General features: G+C 42.7%; 1 protein-coding gene across 1 annotated transcript; it reads left to right on the plus strand.

Annotated features, from left to right (window-relative positions):
• Positions 9,996–13,867, plus strand: LOC8064766 (serine carboxypeptidase-like 45). Its single transcript, XM_021460970.1, has 10 exons — positions 9,996–10,523; positions 10,750–10,851; positions 11,109–11,204; positions 11,568–11,660; positions 11,764–11,843; positions 11,935–12,216; positions 12,358–12,485; positions 12,587–12,679; positions 13,157–13,274; positions 13,373–13,867. The coding sequence occupies exons 1-10, from the start codon at positions 10,226–10,228 to the stop codon at positions 13,526–13,528; spliced, it is 1,446 nt and encodes a 481-aa protein (XP_021316645.1). The 5' UTR covers positions 9,996–10,225; the 3' UTR covers positions 13,529–13,867.

The raw sequence follows: 22,946 nt of genomic DNA on the forward strand, positions 1-22,946 counted from the left end.
CAGCTGAGAGGGTCACCAGAAGTCGGGTTATTAAAATGTGCAAAGTGCAATGGAATCGATATTCAGAAGCAGAAGCAACTTGGGAAAGAGAGGATGATCTGAGAAAATCATATTCCTATCTGTTTGAGTAAGTTCTGCTCAATCTCGAGGACGAGATTCTTTTAAGGGGGGTAGAGTTTGTAACACCCAAAATTTGCTTTCCAATTAATAGGGTTTAATTTGAGTTATTTAAGTATTTTGGGAGCATTTAATTTAGTAAATAGATAATTTTGTTGAAACTAAAATTTATCATAAGGATAGAAACTTGTTTATGCACTCATGCTGGGGCATATTTTGTTTTGTGTTGACTTCTTTTGGTTTGAATTTAGTTGTACTCGAATTTCTATTTGAAAATGACTTTGAAATAGAAAAAAAAGAAAGGAAAAGAAAGAAAAAAAAAACAAAACAATGCCTCACCCTCTCTCGGTTTCGGCCTGGCGACCCAGAGCCTGGCGCGGCCCAGCTCCCACTCCCTCCCGCACTCGGCCCACTCTCTCTCCCGGCCCAACCGCGCGCGCCTCCCCTTCTCAGTCGCTGGCAGCTGGGCCCCGCCCGTCAGCGCTTCCCTTCCTTCTTCCTGGACGCGAGCCGAGCAGGAGACCTTCTCCGACCGAACTAATCCCGAAACCCCGGGATTTCTTTCCCAAGGAGGCAAACCGAGTCCTACAAAGTCCTTTTCCCGGAGCCGCGGACTTCTTTTGCATCCAAACCGCAACAAAACCAAACCCTAGGTGCCCTATGTGAGCTCGATTGGATCTCGCCGAAACTCTATCCTAGCCGCCGCCGTCGCGTGCGTCCTCCGCTCCCCCTCAGCCCAAGAAGATCGCCTACACGAGTTCGGGGCAAGCTCCTCTTCCCCCCGGTGGTTTCCCTTCGTGCAGAGAGGCTAGGAATCGCGAGATTCCTTGCTCCGGCGAGTTTCCGGAGCCGCGGCCATGGCGCCGCCGTGTCTGGCCTCGCCGCCGGCCGGCCGGAGTTAGCCCCGGTCCCTCAGCGCCCTCCAAATCGCGATCTACGGCTCGGATTAGAAGGTACCCCTTCGGGGGGTATTTTTGTTAAAGAAACCCTGAGAAATCTTATTTTCTAACCCGCGGTCCTTGGCGCCCTGCGCAGGTTTCCGTGTTCCGAGTTAGAAAGCGTATTCTTGCCTACTGATTCAAAATACGTTTTCAGGTATTTACAGATTTGCCACTGAAATTGTTTTGCTCATAAAATATTTATTCTAACTCCGTTTTGACCCATTCAAATTGCGTTGGGTTCGTAGTAATGAGTTTTACATGTTTGAAAACTTAATTCACCAGTTTGAAACCTTTTAATTTCGTGACCCTAATTAATTAATTTCTTATCTATATAAAATCTTAGAAAATTCATATCTTCTACGTTTTAATTCCGATTTTCGTGAACTTTACGTTTCTGTGATCGTAGCGCTGCGTAGAATATTTTCATAAACTTTTATATTTGTTTTACCACTGTTTGGTGTAATGTTCTAATTATACCTTGTTTGCTTTGTGTATGATTGTCTCCATTGGATTGCGTGTTGTTGATTGATGTTTGGGAATAGACGGTGAGCTGTACGTTGGTGCTCAAGCTCAAGCATTTGAAGACCAGCAGGCTCAGGAGAGTTTTGATCAAGGCAAGTATAACTTGGGATCATCCTTGTTACCTATTCACTATTAACTATACATATATATATATATCATATGCATGCTATCACCTTGTCGACCTTAGCAAAATCATAGATGATTGTTACCTGTATTCCTTGCTACCTACTTGATATGCATTTGGTGTAGATGTGCTAGTGCTTGATATAATCCATGATCTTGTAAGATGATTAATAGCTATGCAATGAACATAAAAGAATGGCATATAACTGTATGAGATCTTGTCTGTACGTGATCACCCGGGATAACAGTGCAACCATGAGGGCTATTATGGCTCTGGCTTTAGCTCAGTATGAAGCACTTTTCTAGCTTGTTAGAGGTTACCCGAAAGGGCGGAGGGGCTGAACCGTTTTGGGTATAGTGTGGCCTCTGTCTGTATGAGTATAGGCTGCGAGTCATTGTGCCATCGGAAGGGGGGCTCTATATCTGCGCGCAAAGGAAACCTTGCGGCCCTAACTTGTTAGACGAACTTTTGAAAGGCTTCATAGTGATCCCTGCCGACCTCCCTAGGAAGGGGGTTAAGAGATTAGCTACCTCGGGCGAAAGGGTAAATCATGACTCATGGGTAAAGATGTACAACCTCTGCAGAGTGTAAAACTGGTATACTAGCCGAGCTCACGGTCAGGAGCGGCCTTGGGGACATCTACATTAAGATGATGAGCTTGTTATGTTGTTATGTTCATTTGATTATCGTTTATGCTATGAGTTAATTATGCTTACATTTGATCATGGGATTAATGGATTATTTAAGCTTCCTTGACAATTGCTATTTAATTATGAACATGCTATCCACTATTAAAAGCTAAATGCAGTCAAACCAGTGTCAGCTATTTGAGCCTCATGAACCCCTGGTTATACTTGTTGAGTACGATATGTGCTCACTCTTGCAATTTCCCAACACCTCAGGATATGATATTGAAGATGACTGGAATGAGGATTACCGTAATGAGTACTAGGTTTGGAGTCAACCAGTCAACAGTGTCCCTGTGTGGAGCTTCCGTCGAGAGCGTTGTTTACTTTATGCTATCATTTTTGTATGAGACTATGTGATTCAATATATATTCCGCTATGTAATAAACACTGCAATGGTACATTTGAGATTTGTCTACTTATGTGTGCGACTGTTTCTGGGGCACATATGAGTCTTTTATGCATCCTATTTTGTTCTTAAAATATGGGTGTGACAGGCACTATAGCACTTTCGTTTGTTTGTGGTAATTATTGTCCAACCATGAACTAACTAGGGCCTTGTTTAGTTCACCTCAAAAGCCAAAAAAATTTTAAGATTCCTCGTCACATCGAATCTTGTGGCATATGCATGAAGCATTAATTATAGATGAAAGCAAAAACTAATTGCACAGTTTGCCTATAAATCGCGAGATGAATCTTTTAAGTCTAGTTACTTCATGATTGGACAAAATTGTAGCACTTTTGATTTTAACTACTGTAGCACTTTTTGTTTGTATTTGACCATTCTTGTTCAATCATGGACTAACTGCGCTTAAAAGATTCGTCTTGCAAATTACATGCAAACTATCTAATTAGTTACCCCTCCATCCTAAATTATAAGTCATTCCAAGAAAGTTGGAGAGTCAAAGCATTTTAACTTTGACCAAAATTATAGAGAAAAAATACAAAGATCTATAACATCAAATAGGTATATTATGAAAATATAACTAATGAAGAATTTAATGATATTAAGTTCACACCATAAATATTATTATCTTACCATATAAATTTGGTCAAACTTAAAATGGTTTGACTCTTTAAGATTTTTGGAATAACTTATAATTTGAGATGAAGAGAGTATTTATTTTATCTATATATAATACTTCATCAGTTAGTCCCTAAGTACAACAAGTTATAATAATTGTTTCGCAAAAAAAAAAACAAGTTATGTGCATGCCACATCAGTTAGTCCCAGTAATAATAACTTAATTAAGCGAATGAATGAGACCGACGTGCAGGAATTGGAATCTTTTTTCGGTGGTACTACTGCTGACATTTGCAAGGTCTGGCGCTCTGCCGTGCTGGCCTTGGTACTACTGCCGGCCGCTGCCGAGCTGCTGCCATGCCACCACCACCACGGCACATTGCTGGCTGCGTGCCTCAGCCACACCCCACCTCCACCTGGGACATGCATGCATGCATGCATTGGGAGATCGTCTTGGAATCCGAGACGTGCTTCGTTCTCGGATGAATTATTGCCCTTGTTGATCTTGTCCTGCATCACCGTCCCACGGGGCAATGACATGGCATAGTACATGATACGTACATCAAGAGGGGGAAGAAGCCAAGATCGAGAAACTGTTATAGCCAAAGTGGTGCATTGCGCGGGTGGATAAGGATCGGAGCCAGCCAAACATTTCCTTCTTTTATAGCTTTCTTATTTCGTTTAAGTCTCGTATGTTATTTCATACTCTGTACTAGACTTCAAAACGAGCTCAACGTTCGAGGAACCATGCAAACTTTCAACAAAAACAAAATCAGAAACCCTTGGTTGCATGGTTTAGATAGTGATCCATTGATTTTGATCATGTATATGTATGATCTTCCCATGAAAACATCTTTTTAACGAAAATGGGAAAAGGTATCTGTTTTTATTTTCTTTTGTTTATTATTATACTCTATACTGTTTTGTCTAACAACAACCGAGCATCTCCAAGGGTTTTGCATTTGAGTATTGCATTTGAGTAATTTGCCAAAAAGCTCCAAAAGAGGTATCCAACGGTTTTGCATTTGGTGTTTGCAATTTGGGTAACTTGGCAAATGAGGGAGCAAACTTGGCAAAAATGTCAAGCTGTGGACGACTTTGCAAACCCGATCGCGCGAGCAAAGTCACGTGCGAAGAAAGCGCGCGCGCCTGGAGACCTTCTATTTTTATCCTTTGCTAAGTCCATATGCCAATTCCCTTGGAGATGGCCTACTTTTATGCTTTGCATTTTGTTTTGGGAGTTTACAAATAGCAACAAATGCCAAGTCAATTTGCCAAAACCTTTAGAGATGCTCTTATTGGAATTGGAGTTCCGTTTTAAGCCTAAGGGGACAATTCATAGGGGTCTCACATGGGCTGTTCAAATACTAAAAATAAAACAAATTACAGAAGTTGTTAATAATCCGCAAGACAAAATTATTAAGCCTAATTAATCCATCATTAACACATGTTTACTGCAGCATCACATAGTCAAATCATAGACTAATTAGGCTTAAAATATTCGTTTTGCAAATTTGTCTCAATCTATATATTTAATTTTGTAATTAGTCTATATTTAATACTCTATGCTATGCATTTGTCCAAATATCCGATGTGACAGCGACTAAATTTTAGGAGTGGAACCAAACACAAGATGACAGGTGTGCCCAAATTTTGGTTAGTCTAATACTGAAATTGTATATGTTTTTTTGTGTCATTTCTAGTAATATTTCCATTGCTACGATATATTCAGAAATGCACTGGAATCAATTTAGTCATAATTTCGACTTTGAGCTTGATCTGATTTATTATAAGCACAACAATGGGAGTCAAAATAGTAGTTTAACATGACATATATGGCGTGCTTAGTAGTTATTCGAATACAGTACTACAAAAAAGATTTAGGAGACTTGGCTCCTGATTAACAAGGATGTTGCTTTTTGGCGCAGCCTTTATACATGACCATGTGGGCCCTACACAAACACCCATCTTTGTTAATTATTTGCAAATGGAACACCTTGCCAGACCATCTCTGTTAATCAGCTAGCTAGATGCAGTCACCCTTTATGATGTTTGTCTCTGTTAATAGGATCATCGAAATCTTTAATAAATAGTAATTTTCGTAGGCGTGCTTTCTAACAATGTGATTTTATAAATCGATTAATGGGATGGCACTTTTAAGTGGCACACCTATAGAAATTATTGTCTTTTAAACGTTATAGTGTTTTCATATAAAGTTCGATAAAGATTAACTCTATATCAAAATTATAGAGGTAAAAAATTTGAATATCAAAATATATAAATTTAAAATAAATATTTGAGACTCTAAACAACTTCAAACAAAAAACTTATTAATAATAGACACATAGCACAGATCGAACACTACAACTTTGGTATTAACTATATGAACATTCGAGGTGGTTTAGAAATTCTCAATGATTTCAAATAAAAAACTTCTCAACTACAAAGTTATAGAATATATTTAGAATTTTAACTTTTATATTGACCATGCCAACATCTTAGATCATTTGATAATTTTTAATTTCAAATTTTAAAATATGTGAACTTACAACAATAGTTTGGGACACAAAATAGTTTCAATGGCAAAAACTTTTCAACTACAAAGCTTTAGAATGCGTCGGAGCTACAATTTTGATATAAAGTTTGTCTTCATCCATATTTGTATGAAAAAATTATAAATTATTTTCTCATTTATGGAGGTGACATCTTAATACGTCTGCATTTGTAAATCGATTTTAGGAGACAAACGCTTAGAAGGGCCACCCGAAAATCATTGATTAACAGAGACATCTTAAGTTGCCTATCTTCAAAAATTGATTTATGGAGGTAGACATTGTAAGGACCGTCTCCATTAATCGATGATTTCTGGATGCAAATGTCCCGTAAATGATTTTTGGAGGCATGCATTTTCCTCAAGCTGCCCACCGTTGGCCGAAAACTATGAACTCTGAGTATATGTGTTTGCTGAAGTACTTAGATTTATGACATAAAAAACGATATTAGAGCTTCTTCATAAACAAAACCTCCAAATCATCGTGTTTTCCCTAAATTTAACTAACATTTTTTTTAAAAGAACCGATATCCAAAAAGTAAAAGAGAACGGATACTCGAGTGGGTATAAATAAATTTGATAACGACCGAATCTATCCTAAATAGCTAGGGCCCTAATGCAATTTAATTTCATATATACTATCAGGATCAGTAAATCACTTCATTAGCAGCATCAACAAGAGTACTTAGCACTGGCAGACTGCAAAGTAGGACTAGTATATCCCTCTTTGCGTGCATGTCTTCCAGAAGGGCAAGTGATCTGCTCCGGCTTTACTCCAAAAGGCAGCAGCATGAAGGTCGCCTAAGGCTATACTACTCCATAAAACCTCGGCTGCAGTTTCAGCCTTTCAGTACTCTTAACCTGAGAGAGGCATGTGGGCCGTACGGCCACACACGCTTAGATTATGTGGTGCCATGCATCTTTTTAGACACTGATGTCCCTTGTGCTTGCGTGATTAGTTTTTGTCCTAAAGCTGGGAGCAGCTTGTATTAGCTCAATAATTGCACGGGGTTGCCTGCTTATCCTTTTTATAAGACAGCAGGCAGGCTTGTCCCGCGAGCTTTAGTACTTACTAGTAGTGTGTTACTGTTACCAGCAGAGTCTCTTGATGCCGGTAGCTTGTACTGGCAGTACTACTCAGTACAACTTTTGTTTATGCAGGTAGTATGTGAATTCTCATGGTTGCAACTGAATGCTGTTCATTTGTGGTTATTTTGAATTTGAAGTTGTAGAGAGGAAAAGATGTAAGTACATCATTGCTTTTTTAAGAGTAGAAATGGACAAACCAAGCAATCGGCTCATGTTGGAGTATATAACAACATTAATTGAGCTGTTTAACAACTTGTTCCTGTAACTTGAACAACCCTTACGGTCTGAAACAGATAAATATAACGCCAATCTTGAACTGACAATGACAATGGAGGAAAAAATGCAATAACTAAACTTATACATCGGCAATCTTTGAAAGGAAACAAAGGGTATGCTCATGTGGAATGGTACATCTCATCCCTCTTGCATATAACGAAGATCTGCATGTTTCTTCTTTATGGATGGGTGGACAAAGCTGAATGTGGAAAGGAAGCTGGAATCTTGGAATATCTTGGTGTTTGCATTTGCAATAATAATGCTTTTCTTCCTGAAATTTTGCTAGACAGTGAGGATGGGGCTTGTGTGCTAAAAGCCACATCTCTCTCTTCAACAATCAATCAGTCAGTCAGTCAGTTTTGCAAGAGAGAGAGAGAGAGGAGGGAAGATGCTCAATGGACAAAAACCCTTGGGCAAGAAAACAAAGAAGTGGCTAAGGCCTTGTTTAGTTCCCAGAAAGTTTTGCAAAATTTTTCAGATTTCTCGTCACATCGAATCTTTAGACGTATGCATGGAGTATTAAATATAAACGAAAATAAAAACTAATTACACAGTTTGGTCGAAATTGACGAGACAAATCTTTTGAGTCTAATTAATCCATGATTGGACAATATTTGTCAAATACAAACGAAAGTGCTACGGTGTCGATTTTGTAAAATTTTTTGGAACTAAACAAGGCCTAATATACCAGACAGGAGCCTCATGGCTCCCCTGAATGTCGCTCCCGGGATAACAACAGACGCTTACGTCCATTTGCAAACCGTAATTAGCGCAGGCTCACATGCCACTCTGCTTGACCACCGCCTTTGCCTTCTGCCTATGTCTGTGCTCTGTGCCCTGTGGCCTCTGCCCTCTGGGTTACTTGTACATAATGTATGTATCGTTGTATGTGCTACATTCTTTTTACTGATGATGAATTTCATGAGATTAAGGGGCTGTTTAGTTGGCGAAATTTTTTAGTTTTGACTACTGTAGTATTTTGTTTGTTTTTGATAATTATTATCTAACTATGGACTAACTATGCTCAAAAGATTCGTCTCGCAAATTACATGCGAACTATGCAATTAGTTATTCTTTATCTATATTTAATACTCTATACATGGTGCTGCAAGATTCGATGTGACAGAAAAACTTGAAAACTTTACAAAATTTTTCATCAACAAAACAGCCCCTATTTTCAGTTTTCTTCAACGCTTTATAATTTTTTTAAAAGTAGTTTAACGCAGCTGAGATCAAGAACGGATAAAGCAAATCTACCACTGTTGAACACATATATAGCCATATTTCATCATCAGTTTGTATTGTTACCTTAGGTATTTATATGCTGTATAACTTCACCTTTTTTTAAGGCCACTTGCTGTTTGCTGATCAATAGGGCCCTGAACAGTTAAGCCACGTGAGCACACACACTCTGTGTGTCGAAGGGCGTGCCGTGACGTGGACAGAAAAGCACAGCACAGTTGCTTCACCCCACAATTTTGGCCGATCTTTCGGTGGCATGACATGGAGCTAATTAAAATACAGTAGTACTAGTAAAAATGTGTTTGCAGACTCGCAGGCAAGCGAGTGACACAAATACAAGTACCAACACAACTTCACGCACCCTGCTGATGGAGAGATCATAACAGGCAGCCAATGCATTTTCATCTTTTCATCATAAAAAAAAAGAAAATAAATAGGGTGGTCACCTGCTGCACCTGTTCCTCCCTACGTGTGTGAATCTATACACTACTAGTGTCCTATGTAATTGTGCCGGCAGTATATTCCTGTTTGTTGTGGTTGTAAAAGAAACTTGAAGGAAACAATTGGTCACCTTGACTTGTTGCTTGTGAATCATGGCACTGACTGGTGGGGACCAGTGCCCACCAATTCTGCGCGAGGCATGCAGCAGGATAAACAAAAGCGCCACTGTGGAAGCCCTAGCTAAAAAGCCTACTTTCTGTAATGCACCAAAGGCTTTTGCCCCCCCCCCCCCCCCCCCCCCCTTGGGTCCATGTTGTCCCTCGCCAATACTCTCTCTCTCATGTCATGTGACCCGCTAAACAATTCATTCTAGGTTTGTTTTTCCAATGTACTAGTAATTAAAATAATGTTTGGCCACTGGTGGATCACTGAGTGCAGAGATGGTAAGTGTTTGTTTTTACTGACAGAACATAAAAAGAATTTGAGAAAGGCAATGTTCATCCGGTGTGAAAAAGGGCCTCGTGAACACTTCTACCACACTAGAAAATCTTTGCTAATTTATTTTCTTCTGTTTCTACCTACTATTTTGTCAGTGCCTTGCCTTTGTCAAATTATGCAACATGAAGCTGCATCATCTCCCATCTAATCTTCTGACCGTTGCTCACAAGAAACACTATATCAGCAGTACTCTTGGTTGTGCTCACAACAAGATCTAAGTACATGCATGCAGTAGTGAAATCTGAATTCTTGGCAATTTGGCATTCATGAGTACGTGTCTGCTGAAACAAATCGACTTTCAGAAAAGAAAAAAACAGTTAAACAACTGTTGTTTCTTGTTCCAACCCTAATCCTGCCTGATAACATGTGCATTTATATTTGTTTAGCAAAGACTGACAAACCTCACCAACAGTTGTAACAAAACGTACCTTTTATCCCCTTTTCCCCTGCTATATATATATATATTCCAGTGCTCCAACAGCTCCAAGCAGAGGCCTCCCCCTCTTTCCCTGCATCTGCCACTTCCACTCTCTCCCTCCCTCTCCTCCTCCCACTCCTCCCTCTGAATCATTCATCTTTTGAAAATATTTTTGTGCTCTCAAGGCAAAAGACCACACTTGACTCTTGCTCGCCTCTCTCCATCTCTCTCTCCCTCAAGCTCCAGTCACACACTCTCTCTAGCTCTCTGTAAGTCCGTCCATTGGAGTGGAAGGCATGGCCATGCCATTGCTGCTAGCTCCGGTGAGCTCCATCAGCAGCAGATCATTGGCACTGGTGTTGGTGCTGGTGCTCGCCGCGGCCGCGCTGTGCCGTCCGGGTTCTTGCGTCGACGGAGCCGCTGCCGCCGCGGACAGGATCAGGCGGCTCCCTGGGCAGCCGGAGGTGAGCTTCGGCCAGTACTCCGGCTACGTCGGCGTGGACGACGACGGCGGCAAGCGGGCCTTGTTCTACTACTTCGTGGAGGCCGACGTCGACGCCGCCTCCAAGCCTCTCGTCCTCTGGCTCAATGGCGGTCAGTTCTGCTCTGACTGAAACCTGGATGCTTTGCAGTTGCAGAGCTTGGTCTTGCATCTTTCTTTTTTTTTTTTCTGTCTGGGGCAGCCTGGACATGCAGCTCTTGTTTGAAAATGTGCTCTTGTTCTACCATATTTGTGTTCATGGAAAAAAAAAACTTGATCCAAGTTTTTGTCATCTACTCGTCAAATCTTGCTCTTTCTGAGATTCCTCTGGTTCTGTAGGGCCTGGGTGCTCGTCGCTGGGTGTAGGGGCCTTCTCAGAGAATGGGCCGTTCAGGCCTAGTGGACAGGTGCTGGTGAAGAATGAATACAGCTGGAACAAAGGTATGTCATGTGCCTGTGCCTGTGCCTGCCGACGACGTCCGTCCATGCGAGGCCATGAGTGGCATCATCCCTTTGCTGCCTTCCCTTTTTTTCATCCCACTGCAAGCAAAAGCTTTGCATTGCATTGCCATTGCTTGCTGCCCATTCCAATTCTTGGCCCTTCTTCCTTCCCCTTTTGAATTGCCTTCTCTGTTGTCTGTTCAGTTCTATGTGGTTTTGGTGTTTGTTTGTTGCTCAAAACACTGGAAAAATTGCAGAGGCCAATGTGATATACCTGGAGACGCCGGCTGGTGTTGGCTACTCCTACTCTGCTGATGCTGCTTACTACCAGGGTGTGGATGACAAGATGACAGGTACTGACTGAAATACTGATGAAACTTCCAAACAATGCTTGGGTAGTCAGTTTTCCTGTTCATGTCGTTGCGCACACAAAGACACACATCATCAATGATAATATGCCCCTCCAAGTATTAGCAGCTTGTTTGAGCCAAGCACAAAAAAGCAGCATTTTTTTTGTTCTGAAGAAAAAAATGGTGTGCTAGTATAGTAGTAAGAAAAGTGAGAGCAAGGAGGAGGAGGGGCAAGGCATGCTCTGTCTTTTTGTTTGGGTGGTAACTGTAGCCGTAGCAGTGGTTGTGCGCCTGGGAGTGATGATGAGCCCTTCTAACTTTTCCCCCTCTCCTCCATCCACTGCACGTCTGGGTGGACCAATGAAGCCATGGACAACATGGTGTTCCTGCAAAGGTGGCTCCAAAAGTTCCCACAGTACAAGGGCAGGGACCTCTACATCGCCGGAGAGAGCTACGCAGGTAGGACCCGAGAAGTATACACAATACAGCTAGCATTATTGTTGTTTTGATCAAGAAATTTACATGCTAAGGATGGCTCTGTTGGGGATTGCAATTCATTCAGGGCACTACATCCCGCAGCTCGCGGAGGCCATGGTGGAGTTCAACAAGAAGGACAGGATCTTCAACCTCAGAGGCGTCGCTGTAAGCCACCTGATACTGTTTCTGCAACTGAAAGTAGGCTCATCTGATGACTGATAGTGATGAGCCATGATTGAATTGATGCATCAATCAGCTGGGCAACCCGGTGATGGAGTTCACGACGGACTTCAACTCCCGCGCCGAGTACTTCTGGTCGCACGGCCTCATCTCCGACGCCACGTACCGCGTCTTCACCTCCGTCTGCAACTACTCCCGCTACGTCACCGAGTACTACGGCGGCTCGCTGTCGCCGCTGTGCGCCAGGGTGATGAACCAGGTGACGCGCGAGACCAGCCGCTTCGTCGACAAGTACGACGTCACGCTCGACGTCTGCCTCTCCTCCGTGCTCTCGCAGTCCAAGATCCTCTCGCCGCACGTACGTCGTCGCCGTCGCCGCCGGCGATCTCCTCTGCTCTGCTGCGATGCTACAACCCCCGTCTATCTCCCGGCCGCCGCCGCCGGCTGAGTCTAAAAATGAGTTGAAGAATAAGCTAGCTCTGCTGCATTGTGCGTGCAGGAGCAGGTCGGGCAGCGGATCGACGTGTGCGTGGAGGACGAGACGGTGAGGTACCTCAACCGCCGGGACGTGCAGGCGGCGCTGCACGCGAGGCTCGTCGGCGTCGACAAGTGGGCGGTCTGCAGCAGGTGAAAATGCAATCGTCGCTGTGTTTCATTTCAGGACGTTTTTGGCCATCGATGATTCTCTGTCTGAACATGCATAGCAAATGTTTTCGGTTCTGCTACAGTGTTCTCCAGTACGAGCTGCTCAACCTGCAGATCCCGACCATCAACATCGTCGGCTCGCTCGTGAAATCAGGCATCCGAGTGCTAGTTTACAGGTATAATGCTAAAAAGATTGTAGATTCAATTCAAAGCGTTGCTTTTGTTGTGTTTCTCAACTTTCTTGGTATCAATCATGAAGTTCAAGACTCTTGGATTAGATTAGAGGGAAGACAAAAGGATCTGCAAGACAAAAAATGAATCTAAGCACTTGTAGCAAACAAGGTCCTAAATCGTCTTTGTACTTTTGCTCCTTTGGCGATTGTTGTACAAAAAAATGCCTCAACTTTCTGTCTAGTGGGGCCTCCGATTCTGAGGCAGGAGGAAACATAAAGCTCAAGAACTTCTCACAAACATTACTTGACTAGTACTTGCCATGGATCACTTTTTACATGATGCAAATTTGTACCTCAACCTTTTATGTTGGAGGGTCCTCTCAATTAACTTTTTTTTGGGGGCACATATAAAGCTCTACAATACATGATACATGTTCTAACATCCAGCATTGTATTGTTTCATGAATCGTGTTTCGGCAGCGGCGATCAGGACTCGGTGATCCCTCTCACGGGGAGCCGAACCCTGGTGCAGAATTTGGCGCATGACATGGGCCTCAAGACCACCACCCCCTACAGAGTCTGGTTCGAAGGGCAGCAGGTGACAATACAACACACAGGCTTTAATTAAAACTTAATTACTAATGCATCTAGCAGCTGCAAACTGAATGTTCTTCTCCCTTTCAATTCCATATGCAGGTTGGAGGATGGACTCAGGTGTATGGAGGCGGCGCTCTGTCGTTCGCCACCATCAGGGGCGCCTCCCATGAGGCGCCCTTCTCGCAGCCCGGGCGGTCGCTCGTGCTCTTCAGAGCGTTTCTGCAGGGCCAGCCCCTGCCTGAAACCTTCTCATGATGATGAGCGTATATGTTTGATGCAGCAGCTCTGAAATGCGTCTGAATGCAAGGGGTGGCTTTTGCACTGTAACTGTAAGAAGGTGTTTGATGTATTTGCCTCCTTCTGAGAGTGGTTTGACGCTGTGGCGTTATTAGAGCTTGAGATCCATGTTTCTTCAGCATCCATGGTTCGGCAATTGTGTCTAAAGAAGTAGAAAAAAAAAATCTGTTTCTCATTTCATCTGTCTCTCTGCGTGTGTTCATGTATGTAAATATTCTGCTAGCGCTGCAAAACATTTCATGTTCATCATTCATGGACATGTAGAGTGAAAACACCAAGAAAACAAGTGTTAGCAAATAGCTTGCAATGTGATGATATAGCTGGTGGAACACCGGGGCATGATCTTATGGCATTGCCGTGAAGAGTTTCAGAATTTGAGGAAACGGCAAGCAATGATGCCGAAGAAAAAAAAAGCTGTGGCCGCCGGCGCCATGAGATCGACCGAGATGAACACCTGTAAATGCAAAGCAGCCATGAAGCAGCACAGCACCTGAAAGAGGTGGCACCGTGGCACGCACCATGAGAGCCCCCGGCCCATCGATTCACGTTCGGTTCAGACAGTCGATTCGATGCAGCGAGCCAGCGACACTGAGTGAGTGCGATCCAGTCCAGTCCATGATCCTAGGACACGTTCCACCGTTTCAGACTTTCAGTAAAGATGTCCTGGGCCATCAATTGTTCCATGGAAGGTGCCGGGACACGGCAGGAGGAAGAGCCAGCATGTGACGCGCTGATGGCCGTCTTTCTACGCTGCCTCTGAATTGGGAGCATTGGACAATGATGGCTGGCCTATGAGGTTTGATTTATAGATTGTCTTCCAGGAGTAAAGGGAACTACAGCAGAGCAGAGGAGACTAGGGCCATCGATCATGACGGCCATGAACGCCACCGAGTATGAGTGAGCCACGCATGACGGCATGAACGCTATGGTGTTAGAAAGTTTGAGCAGATAGGATGAGACTAAGTTTAAAATAGAGGTAATTTTTTTCAGCAGCTATGAAGCTATAGCGGCGTTGCGATAAATAATATTTTTATAAAATTCGATGAATACAAATATAAGATTCCACAAGTCTAGGTAACATTACCAATATGACATTACAACATGGTTCATAAATTCCAGTGTTTAATTGTTCAAAATACCAAATTAGCAAGCAAACAAGAAGTAGGAAATAACTAATTAAATTAGTAAGCAAATGATAATGAAATAGCACCACTGTAGCAGTCAAAATATGCTACTTAGTGGCGCTATAGCGGTCAAAATTGACATAGCGGCACAAAAATTAATAGCTTAGCGTGAGTCTCTCCGGCCACTATAGCTCGTTATTTTTTTCTATGATGAGACTCAAGGTAAGTGATAAAGATAGGAGTTTTTTTATATAATAACGCACATAGGAGAACTCTATTATAAGATAAAAGAGAGAAGCTAAGTTAGAAGGACAACAAAAAACATAAGGTTTCTTATACTTTTCTCTTACTAGGGATTAACTAAGTAGTGGATAAAGTATAGCGATCATATCACAACACTTTGGAGTAGCAGTACCTTTTAGGTCGTCGAAAAAGACTAGAAGAGGTGATCGGGGGAAGGCTACCAAAAGCTCTACGAGAATACCAACCCGAATGTGGTGGATTACAAAGACCTGGTCAAAGGTGTCACCTTTGGGGCTACCACAATTATCCGTGGGGTTGGGCGCAGATAACCTATAGTCTAGATACCATATCTATACTACCGATTACTACTCTAGTTTTGCGCAAAAAGTAGAGCACTAGATAGCAGAGATCCCGTGCAAAGGTGTCATACGACTACACTCGCCCTGAAGGCCTACGTGGTAGCGGTGGTGACCCATACATCTTCTTCACGGCTATGCTCTAGAGTATGGTGGGGGCCGCAGTGTGGTGGATGAGCGCTGGCGACAGCGGTATGCAGGGGCGGTTGATAGTGGTGATACTGTCTTGTTGCCCGGGACACTTGTTAGTTGTTACGGCTGCCCTGAAATCTAGGGATGGCAATGACCGCCGATAACCTACGTTTGGCAACAACAGCACTAAGACCCGTGCAGGGAGTTCGGCGCATGGCGCAAGCCGAGCCCTTTCAGGCTGATGATGTTGATGCCTCTGGGCATCGCATACTTCCTTGGAAGTGTCCGTCGATTAGCCCTTCCCCTTGCGTGGCACTTTGTTCCTAGGTGTAAAACCTTAACCATTTGGTTAGGTGACGATGGCACTCGTGGCGCCGTTCCCATTGTTGGAGGCATTGTTTGGAAGGACGTGCTATACCAGTCGTGGTGGTTGCGAGGATTCGAGGTCTAGTGTCCATGGCATCACAAGGTGGCTAGGAAGAGGCATTGGTGCAACGATTGGAGGGCTTGGCATCTGCTTGGTGGAGGGTGACGGTTCTGGAGATCTGCATGGGAGGTGTGGCTAGTAGATTTGCATTGCCAAGATGACATGCGTGGTTCGCGATGGGTGTGCCCGCTTAGCGGTAGCCTTTCTCACTAGTAGCTGGAGGACTTAGGTGGCACTTGTACCTTTCATGAGGCAACTAGGTTGCGAGAAACCAAATGTACGTGCTTGGATCTTAGTGGACAGGATCAGTTTGGTGAGCACCTGACGGAGTCCTTAGTCGTATGGGGGTTGGCGGTGCAGCGTGGTGGTTTGGAGTTGGTGGTGGTTCTATAATTTTCTTTTTTTAAGTTGAGCCTTGTGTTGATATCCCAATCTGATTGAGATTGTGTGGACATGTGTTCTTTAGTGTATAATAAGGAACAACTATAGGCATTAGTCGATGCAAAGGCTAGGATATCAATATATTCCCTTTTCTAAAAAAACACTAACCACACTTAGCCAAACCACTAAGGCATAAACTGGACTTCAGTAATTAGAGAAAATAAGTATGAAGTACTTGAGTCTTGGAATGGACCGATATGTGAGGAACAACGGTAGAGATCTAGGGGATTCAGGGGGTAACTTGGGGGAGAAGAAGAAAGATGGAGAAGGAAGAAGAATAGTAACGACGGAGGAGTGCTTAGCTTTAGGCCAATTTTTTTTTAGATTTTGACAATATAGTATTTTCGTTTGTATTTGACAAACATTGTCCAATCATGGACTAACTAGGTTTAAAAAATTCGTCTCATGATTTACAGATAAACTGTGCAATTAGTTATTTTTTATTTATATTTAATGCTTCATGCATGTGCCGCAAGATTTGATGTGACGGGAAATCTTGTAAACTTTTGGGTTTTTGAGTGCATGCCCTAATACAGAGTATTGTTCTGTTCAGCGTGATCTCTCTCGGAGCCCTCTCCTATTTTACAGAGGCCCAGCCATTTCGGGATCCTTTCCAAAGTATTGACTAATTTGTTGAAGAAGCATGTTCTTTTTGTGTGGACACCTGATCACGAGGCAGCCTTCTGCACTCAAGTCTATCCTTTATCAGTCCCCCCGTGTCAGCTCTCCCCAACTTCAGCAAGGCCTTTTCCATTGAGACCCATGCATCTGACTCTGGGGAGGGTGTCGTAATCATGCAAGATGGACACCCGATTGGCCGATTGCATTCTTCAGCAAAGCTTTAGGCGCTAGGTCTCATGGTCTTTCCACTTACGAGAAGAAGTACATGGCCATGCAAACATGGCGTCCGTACCTCCAATTCCAAGAGTTCGTGATTCTCACAGAGCGGAAGAGCTTGACTCAGTTATCAGACCAATGTTTGCATACACATCGACAACAACAGGTATTCTCCAAGCTGCTTGGACTACAATATCGTACTGAACTGGGGTAGGCCAAGCAGCAATAGATTCAAGCTTTGATGGATCAGTCTCGACACCGGCAGCACTGATGACATGACTGAGATAAGAGATTTTAGTCTGTGCAAATGTACACTTCGAGAGCTTCAGCTTCCACTGACCCTGGGACAATAGCTCAAACATGCAGCGAAGATGCTCCATATGTTCTCCATGCTGCGGCTGTAAACCAAGATTTCATCCAAAAAGACAATCACAAACTTCCACAAAGGGATGCAATGTGGTGTTCATGGCATCTTGAAAGGATCCTGGTGCCCCAGTTAAACCAAAGGACATAACTCGAAACTCAAACTGCCCAAAGTGAGTTTGGAAGGCGGTTTTAAATTCTTTGCCAAACTTCGTTCGGATCTGATGGAAACCTGATTGCAAGTCCAATGTTGTGAAGTATGCAGCACTAGATAGCTCATCAAGAAATTCTTCAATGATAGGTACAGGGTATTTGCCCTTGACAGTGACGGCATTGAGTTATCGATAGTCCACGCAGAATCGCCAGCTTTGGTCCTTTTTTTGACCAACAACACCGGAGAAGCAAAGGGGCTAGAGCTCTTTTGGATAATGACCTGCTGTAACATATCAGCCACTTGACGTTCAATTTCAGACTTGAGCAACAGAGCATAGCGGCACTGTCGAACATACACCGGTTGGGCGCCTGGAATCAGAGGTATTGCAAGATCACAATGTTGGCTTAGTGGTAACCCCAAAATAGGCTCGAATAATGTTGCAAATTCATTTACTAAGGCCTGAACTGAAGGTGATATGACAATAGAAGAGGAAGAAGCGTCCGAATCTTGGACCAAACAGAGCTGTATGACTGACCCAACTGGCAAATCAGGAGCATCACCAAGCAAAATTGCTGATGATCCGGCATAAGAAATGGAGATCCACCTCTGCTCCCAGTGCACCTGCGTCGGCCTGAAACTCACAAGCCAATCCAACCCAAGTATCATATCATATGAGGACAGAGGCAAAAGCTTCAGGTCAGTTGTAAATGAGTAATCCTGCACTGACCAACTAGCTGAAGGAATATGACATGTGCACTGTAAGATGGCGCCGTTAGCAACGTGCACTTGAACTGCTGGCTCAAGAGTTTGCACACCAGATAAGGACTGAGCCACCTTAGAGCTGAGGAACGTAGCCACCTTAGGACTGAGTTTGCACACCAGATAAGGACTGAGCACACCAGGATGATGAACAAGAACAACTGCTTCGCGCAATCCATCGATGAAACGTTGGGTGTAATAAAGGGAATCTGGGTGTTTAACGTAGGCTTTGAGCTGGTCGACCAGGGTAATAAAGTGATCGATGTATTCATCCACAGTACTAATTTGGTGAATTTTGAATAAGCGACGAAGGAGTTCATGCTCATCACAAGCAAAGCGGGTGAGGATTTGTGAACAAAATTCATCCCACCCAACCGACTCAAGTTGGTTCTCAAAAGAAGAGAGCCAATGTTTAGCTGCACCCTGGAAGTGCATAGTGGCAGCTTGGACCCAGACTACGGACTCGATGTCATGCAGATCAAAGTAGTGAATAGCCTGTTTAATCCAAAGCTTAGGATAATCCCCATCAAATTTAGGGAAATCAAACTTAGGGAGCTTGCCGGTATGGCCACCCCCAAACCCTCCGTGATGACTCAACTCATAGTGCCCTCCTGGATGTGGCTGTGGATAGTATGGTGATGGTGGGTGTGGAGGAGGACAGGGCAAACGATGAGGGGATGATTGGATGAAGGATGGCAAGTGAACGTACCCTTGCTGGGAGGTGGAATCAGAGTGGTGACCACTCCGAATGCACCTTCCCGGTTCCCGATGTCGACACGGTGCTCATTGGGCTGAGTGGTTGTGGATCCCACAGGTGGGCATGGGGAAGCCTAGAAGTCGCCAAAGCCGGCAAACTTGAAGTTGGGAGTGATGACAGGCTTGGCGTCGTTGATCGATGCACTTGGCAATGCAGGAGTAGACATAGACTTGGTGGCCGGTGCTGTCACGAACACTCCCGGAGTCATAGATGGGTCGGCCACTAGCGAGCGTTCCTAGTACTTTGGGATCTTTCCAACTTCAAGCTATAGGGTTGCGAGTTTGTTGACCTCGACGCAAAGGTCATCGATGATGCCATCGATGCCGGAGCACCATTCGTCGAACACGCATGCTGCCGACTCCAACACATCCAAATGGGTGGCAGACGAGGACACAACACAGTGGAATCAAGCTTCTCTTGGGCGGCGAAGTGCTTGTCAAGCTTGACCTGTAGCACCTTCTGGTCAGGACCCATGGCACCACGGCTATGTTGAAGACGAGTATAATGATCGTGGGTGGAAAGGGAGGCAGGATCCAGATCGGCAACACATTCCACAAATCGCGATCCCTAGAACGGAATTACAGAATCCCAAATTTGACTGCAGCTCCCAAATGTGCTAAGGTACACTCTTTGTCTTCAAGGAGATAATATCTCACATAAATCTAAGCCGTTAATTTTCTAGATTTTATTAATTACTTAATAAATTAAATAATATAAAAAAGCAAAAACCTTCCTCTGCATGCCCCAAATGACGGGAGGGGCAAATCATGCATGCCTCCAAAAATGGAACTGTCCATCTCTTCCCTAATCACGTTCATTTTCTCATAAAAAATGACATTTTTCTATTGCATACAGTATTATACATCGTGTAGGTTTTAAGAGAGAATAGTTCAATATCAATGTGTTTTTATTTTTTTATATGATTGATAACCAGGTTCAAACCATTTGTTTGCCATGAAAATTTGTGGTACTGTGCAAATACTAAGCAGGAATTTGACCTCAATGTCAAGTCAAAACAATTTTTGTTCTTCTTCCATGTCTATGAGCACTATAGAAATATTAAAAGAGATTACTCTCTTGGTCAAGAAAAAATATTGTCACTTCTTGGAGAGTGAAATAAATTTAAACTTGATTAAATTTGTACGCAAAAATACTAATATATATGATGTTGAGTAAGTAGCATCAGAATAACTATAAAATATATTTTCATATTAAACTTATTTCAACAAATAATTATTCATACTATTTTGTATAAACATGATCAAACTTAAGTTTGACTTGTCGGATCAAAATACTTGTTGTATCTAAGAGTTACAAACAATAAAATGTTACCTGCACTAACACGTTATCCATTCATGTTACCTGCCAATCAAACATGCATGTATATGCTAACCGCATACACACGTGCAGATCACGTACACGAATACACACCCTAACCCCTCAACTACAACGCATGCACATGCTAAAATAAAAATAGATTTACTATATCAATGAGATCTTGCATGCATCAATCAAATCTAGAAAAATATTTTTTATAACTAAAACCTTTCTTATTTATCCTATATATATATATATATATATATATATATATATATATATATAGGGAAACTCCTTTCTACACGTACGTGTAGCTACTCCGATTCCTTTCCCAGTCGTCGCTCACCACCGATGTGGGCCGGTTCTCCACATAAATTGCCCTCTTCTCTGGCTTATCGGGTTTAGTAGCAGCGTTAGACCATATATTCATATACTCCGTATACAACATCCTGCATCGGAGGCCCTCTTGAGCCTCTCCCAGTAGTCGCCGCCACCACCACCTCTTCCCTTCCTCCTCTCGATCTTGTGGCACCGCCGGCACTGCAACTACCTCCTCCATCAAGCGGCCTGCGCAAGCACGCAAGATTCTCAGCCCCTACCGAGCAGCACCTTGCCGGAGTTCGGCGTTGCCATGCCGCTCAAGATCCGGCGCTGCCTGCATCGTCCCCGATGGCAGATCCAGTGGCGCTCGCTCCTGGGTCTTGGCAGTGGGGTCCCCTCCCAATCAACATCGTAGAGAGAGCGGTGCTATGTGGTTGACGGCGGCCCCTTCCCAGTGAGTGCACGGCACCCTGACGCCGGCATGGCTTTCCTCCTTGTTGAAGCTCGTGGATTTGTTACTAGTCTTGGTCGGTTGGTCCTGTTCATCAATCTTGCATTTGCAGGGCATGTCCTGCTCTCGGGAATTTTTTTCTCTAATCTTCTTCATACACGGCGACGGCAAGTTCGATATGTTTGTGACAGTTAGCGCAATGCAATGTGAGACAGCATGTGTGTTTGGCCACGGAAGTTGTATCGATTAATCGATGTGATTTTGACATTGAGGTATGGCCGTATGCATGGCAAGTATGAGTGCATTCCATATAATATAATTTCCTGTTTCCTTTAATTTCCAAGTCGGGTTCTCAATCTGTTCGTGCTTAGTGAACAGTTCATATACATATAATAAGGTCCAACTGATGTTTTGGTATTTTCAGGTTATCTTTTAGAAAATAGCTAGTATCTCTGCATACATTTTCAATAAGTGTATTATTGAACACTTCTTCACTAATTAGAGTATCAGTTGATACTTGTTAGGATTAAAATAATGGTTTTCCAATATGTATATGCAGGAGCAGGAAGAATCGTTACCGTGGCCTAATTGCTGGCTGCATACATCATGTTATGTATGAATAAATGAAGTTTCTCTTGGACTAATTTGTCACAATAATTTTCAGATAATTGTTTTTTGAATATGCCTGTTGGAAAGACTCACCATACTGTTGGGAGTATGTTTTGGACATACACTTTTTTTTAAGTTTTTCAGGGAGGGATTTTGTAATTAAATGTTTTGTATAGCCTGAAACATAGTATGTGTATACTATCTAGCTTGCAGAGTATATAGGTATGTAAGCACTCTGTTAAAAATTTGTCTCAAAAATTTGTACAAGTACTCCCTTTTAGAACATAGTATGTGTATATACTAGCTTGCAGAGTATAAGTATGTAAGCATACTGTCAAAAATTTGTGTCAAAAATTTGTATAGGTACTCCCGTGTAGAAGGTATGCAAGGGTACTCTTTTTTTTTTAAAAAAAGAACTCATATAGTATACACATACCCTTATTGAAAATTGGTATATGCACATACCATCTTCTCTAAACAATAAGTGTATTTATCAAAGTATTAAAATAGTATGTAGATATACTCCCTTGTCACGTAAAGTATATATCATTTACTCAGTATGAATACATATATCCTTTTAAAAACTAGTACAAATACCCTTTTGTCACGTAAAGTATATGTATATACTCAGTATGAATGCATACGTCCTTTTATAAAACTAGTATATGTACAGATACAACATTTAAAAAAGTGTATAAATACTTACATATAGCAATCACCACAAGAAGTATGCATGAATACTTTATTTAAAAAAACTCATATACGGGAAAAAGTCTACATCACCCCTGAACTATGTGGTGGTGTCTACTTTACCCTCCGAACTATGAAACAGTCTAATTTACCCCCTGAACTATCCAAAACCATACAAATCACCCCCTGGGTGGTTTCTGATGGCGGTTTTACTGCAGTAACCATGGTTTTGCTACAGTAACCGTGGTTTTGACTTTTTCTTTTTTCCTATTTGTTTTCATATAATATTTGAAAAATCATAGTAAATCACAGAAAAATCATAAAATAGAAAATCTAATTTTGTTGGACTCCGCATGAGTAGATCTACGCAATGAATATATAATATGGTATACTTA

This window comes from Sorghum bicolor, chromosome 5 (assembly GCF_000003195.3).
Source record: "Sorghum bicolor cultivar BTx623 chromosome 5, Sorghum_bicolor_NCBIv3, whole genome shotgun sequence".
NCBI lineage: Eukaryota > Viridiplantae > Streptophyta > Magnoliopsida > Poales > Poaceae > Sorghum > Sorghum bicolor.

What these genes read in the sequence shown, in the direction of transcription:
- LOC8064766 (XM_021460970.1), top strand. Translation starts at nt 10,226, where the DNA reads ATGGCCATGCCATTGCTGCTAGCTCCGGTGAGCTCCATCAGCAGCAGA. An exon ending in CGTCCTCTGGCTCAATGGCG is followed by an intron (nt 10,524 to 10,749) that starts GTCAGTTCTGCT and finishes CTGGTTCTGTAG; the next exon opens with GGCCTGGGTGCTCGTCGCTG. An exon ending in TGTGGATGACAAGATGACAG is followed by an intron (nt 11,205 to 11,567) that starts GTACTGACTGAA and finishes GGACCAATGAAG; the next exon opens with CCATGGACAACATGGTGTTC.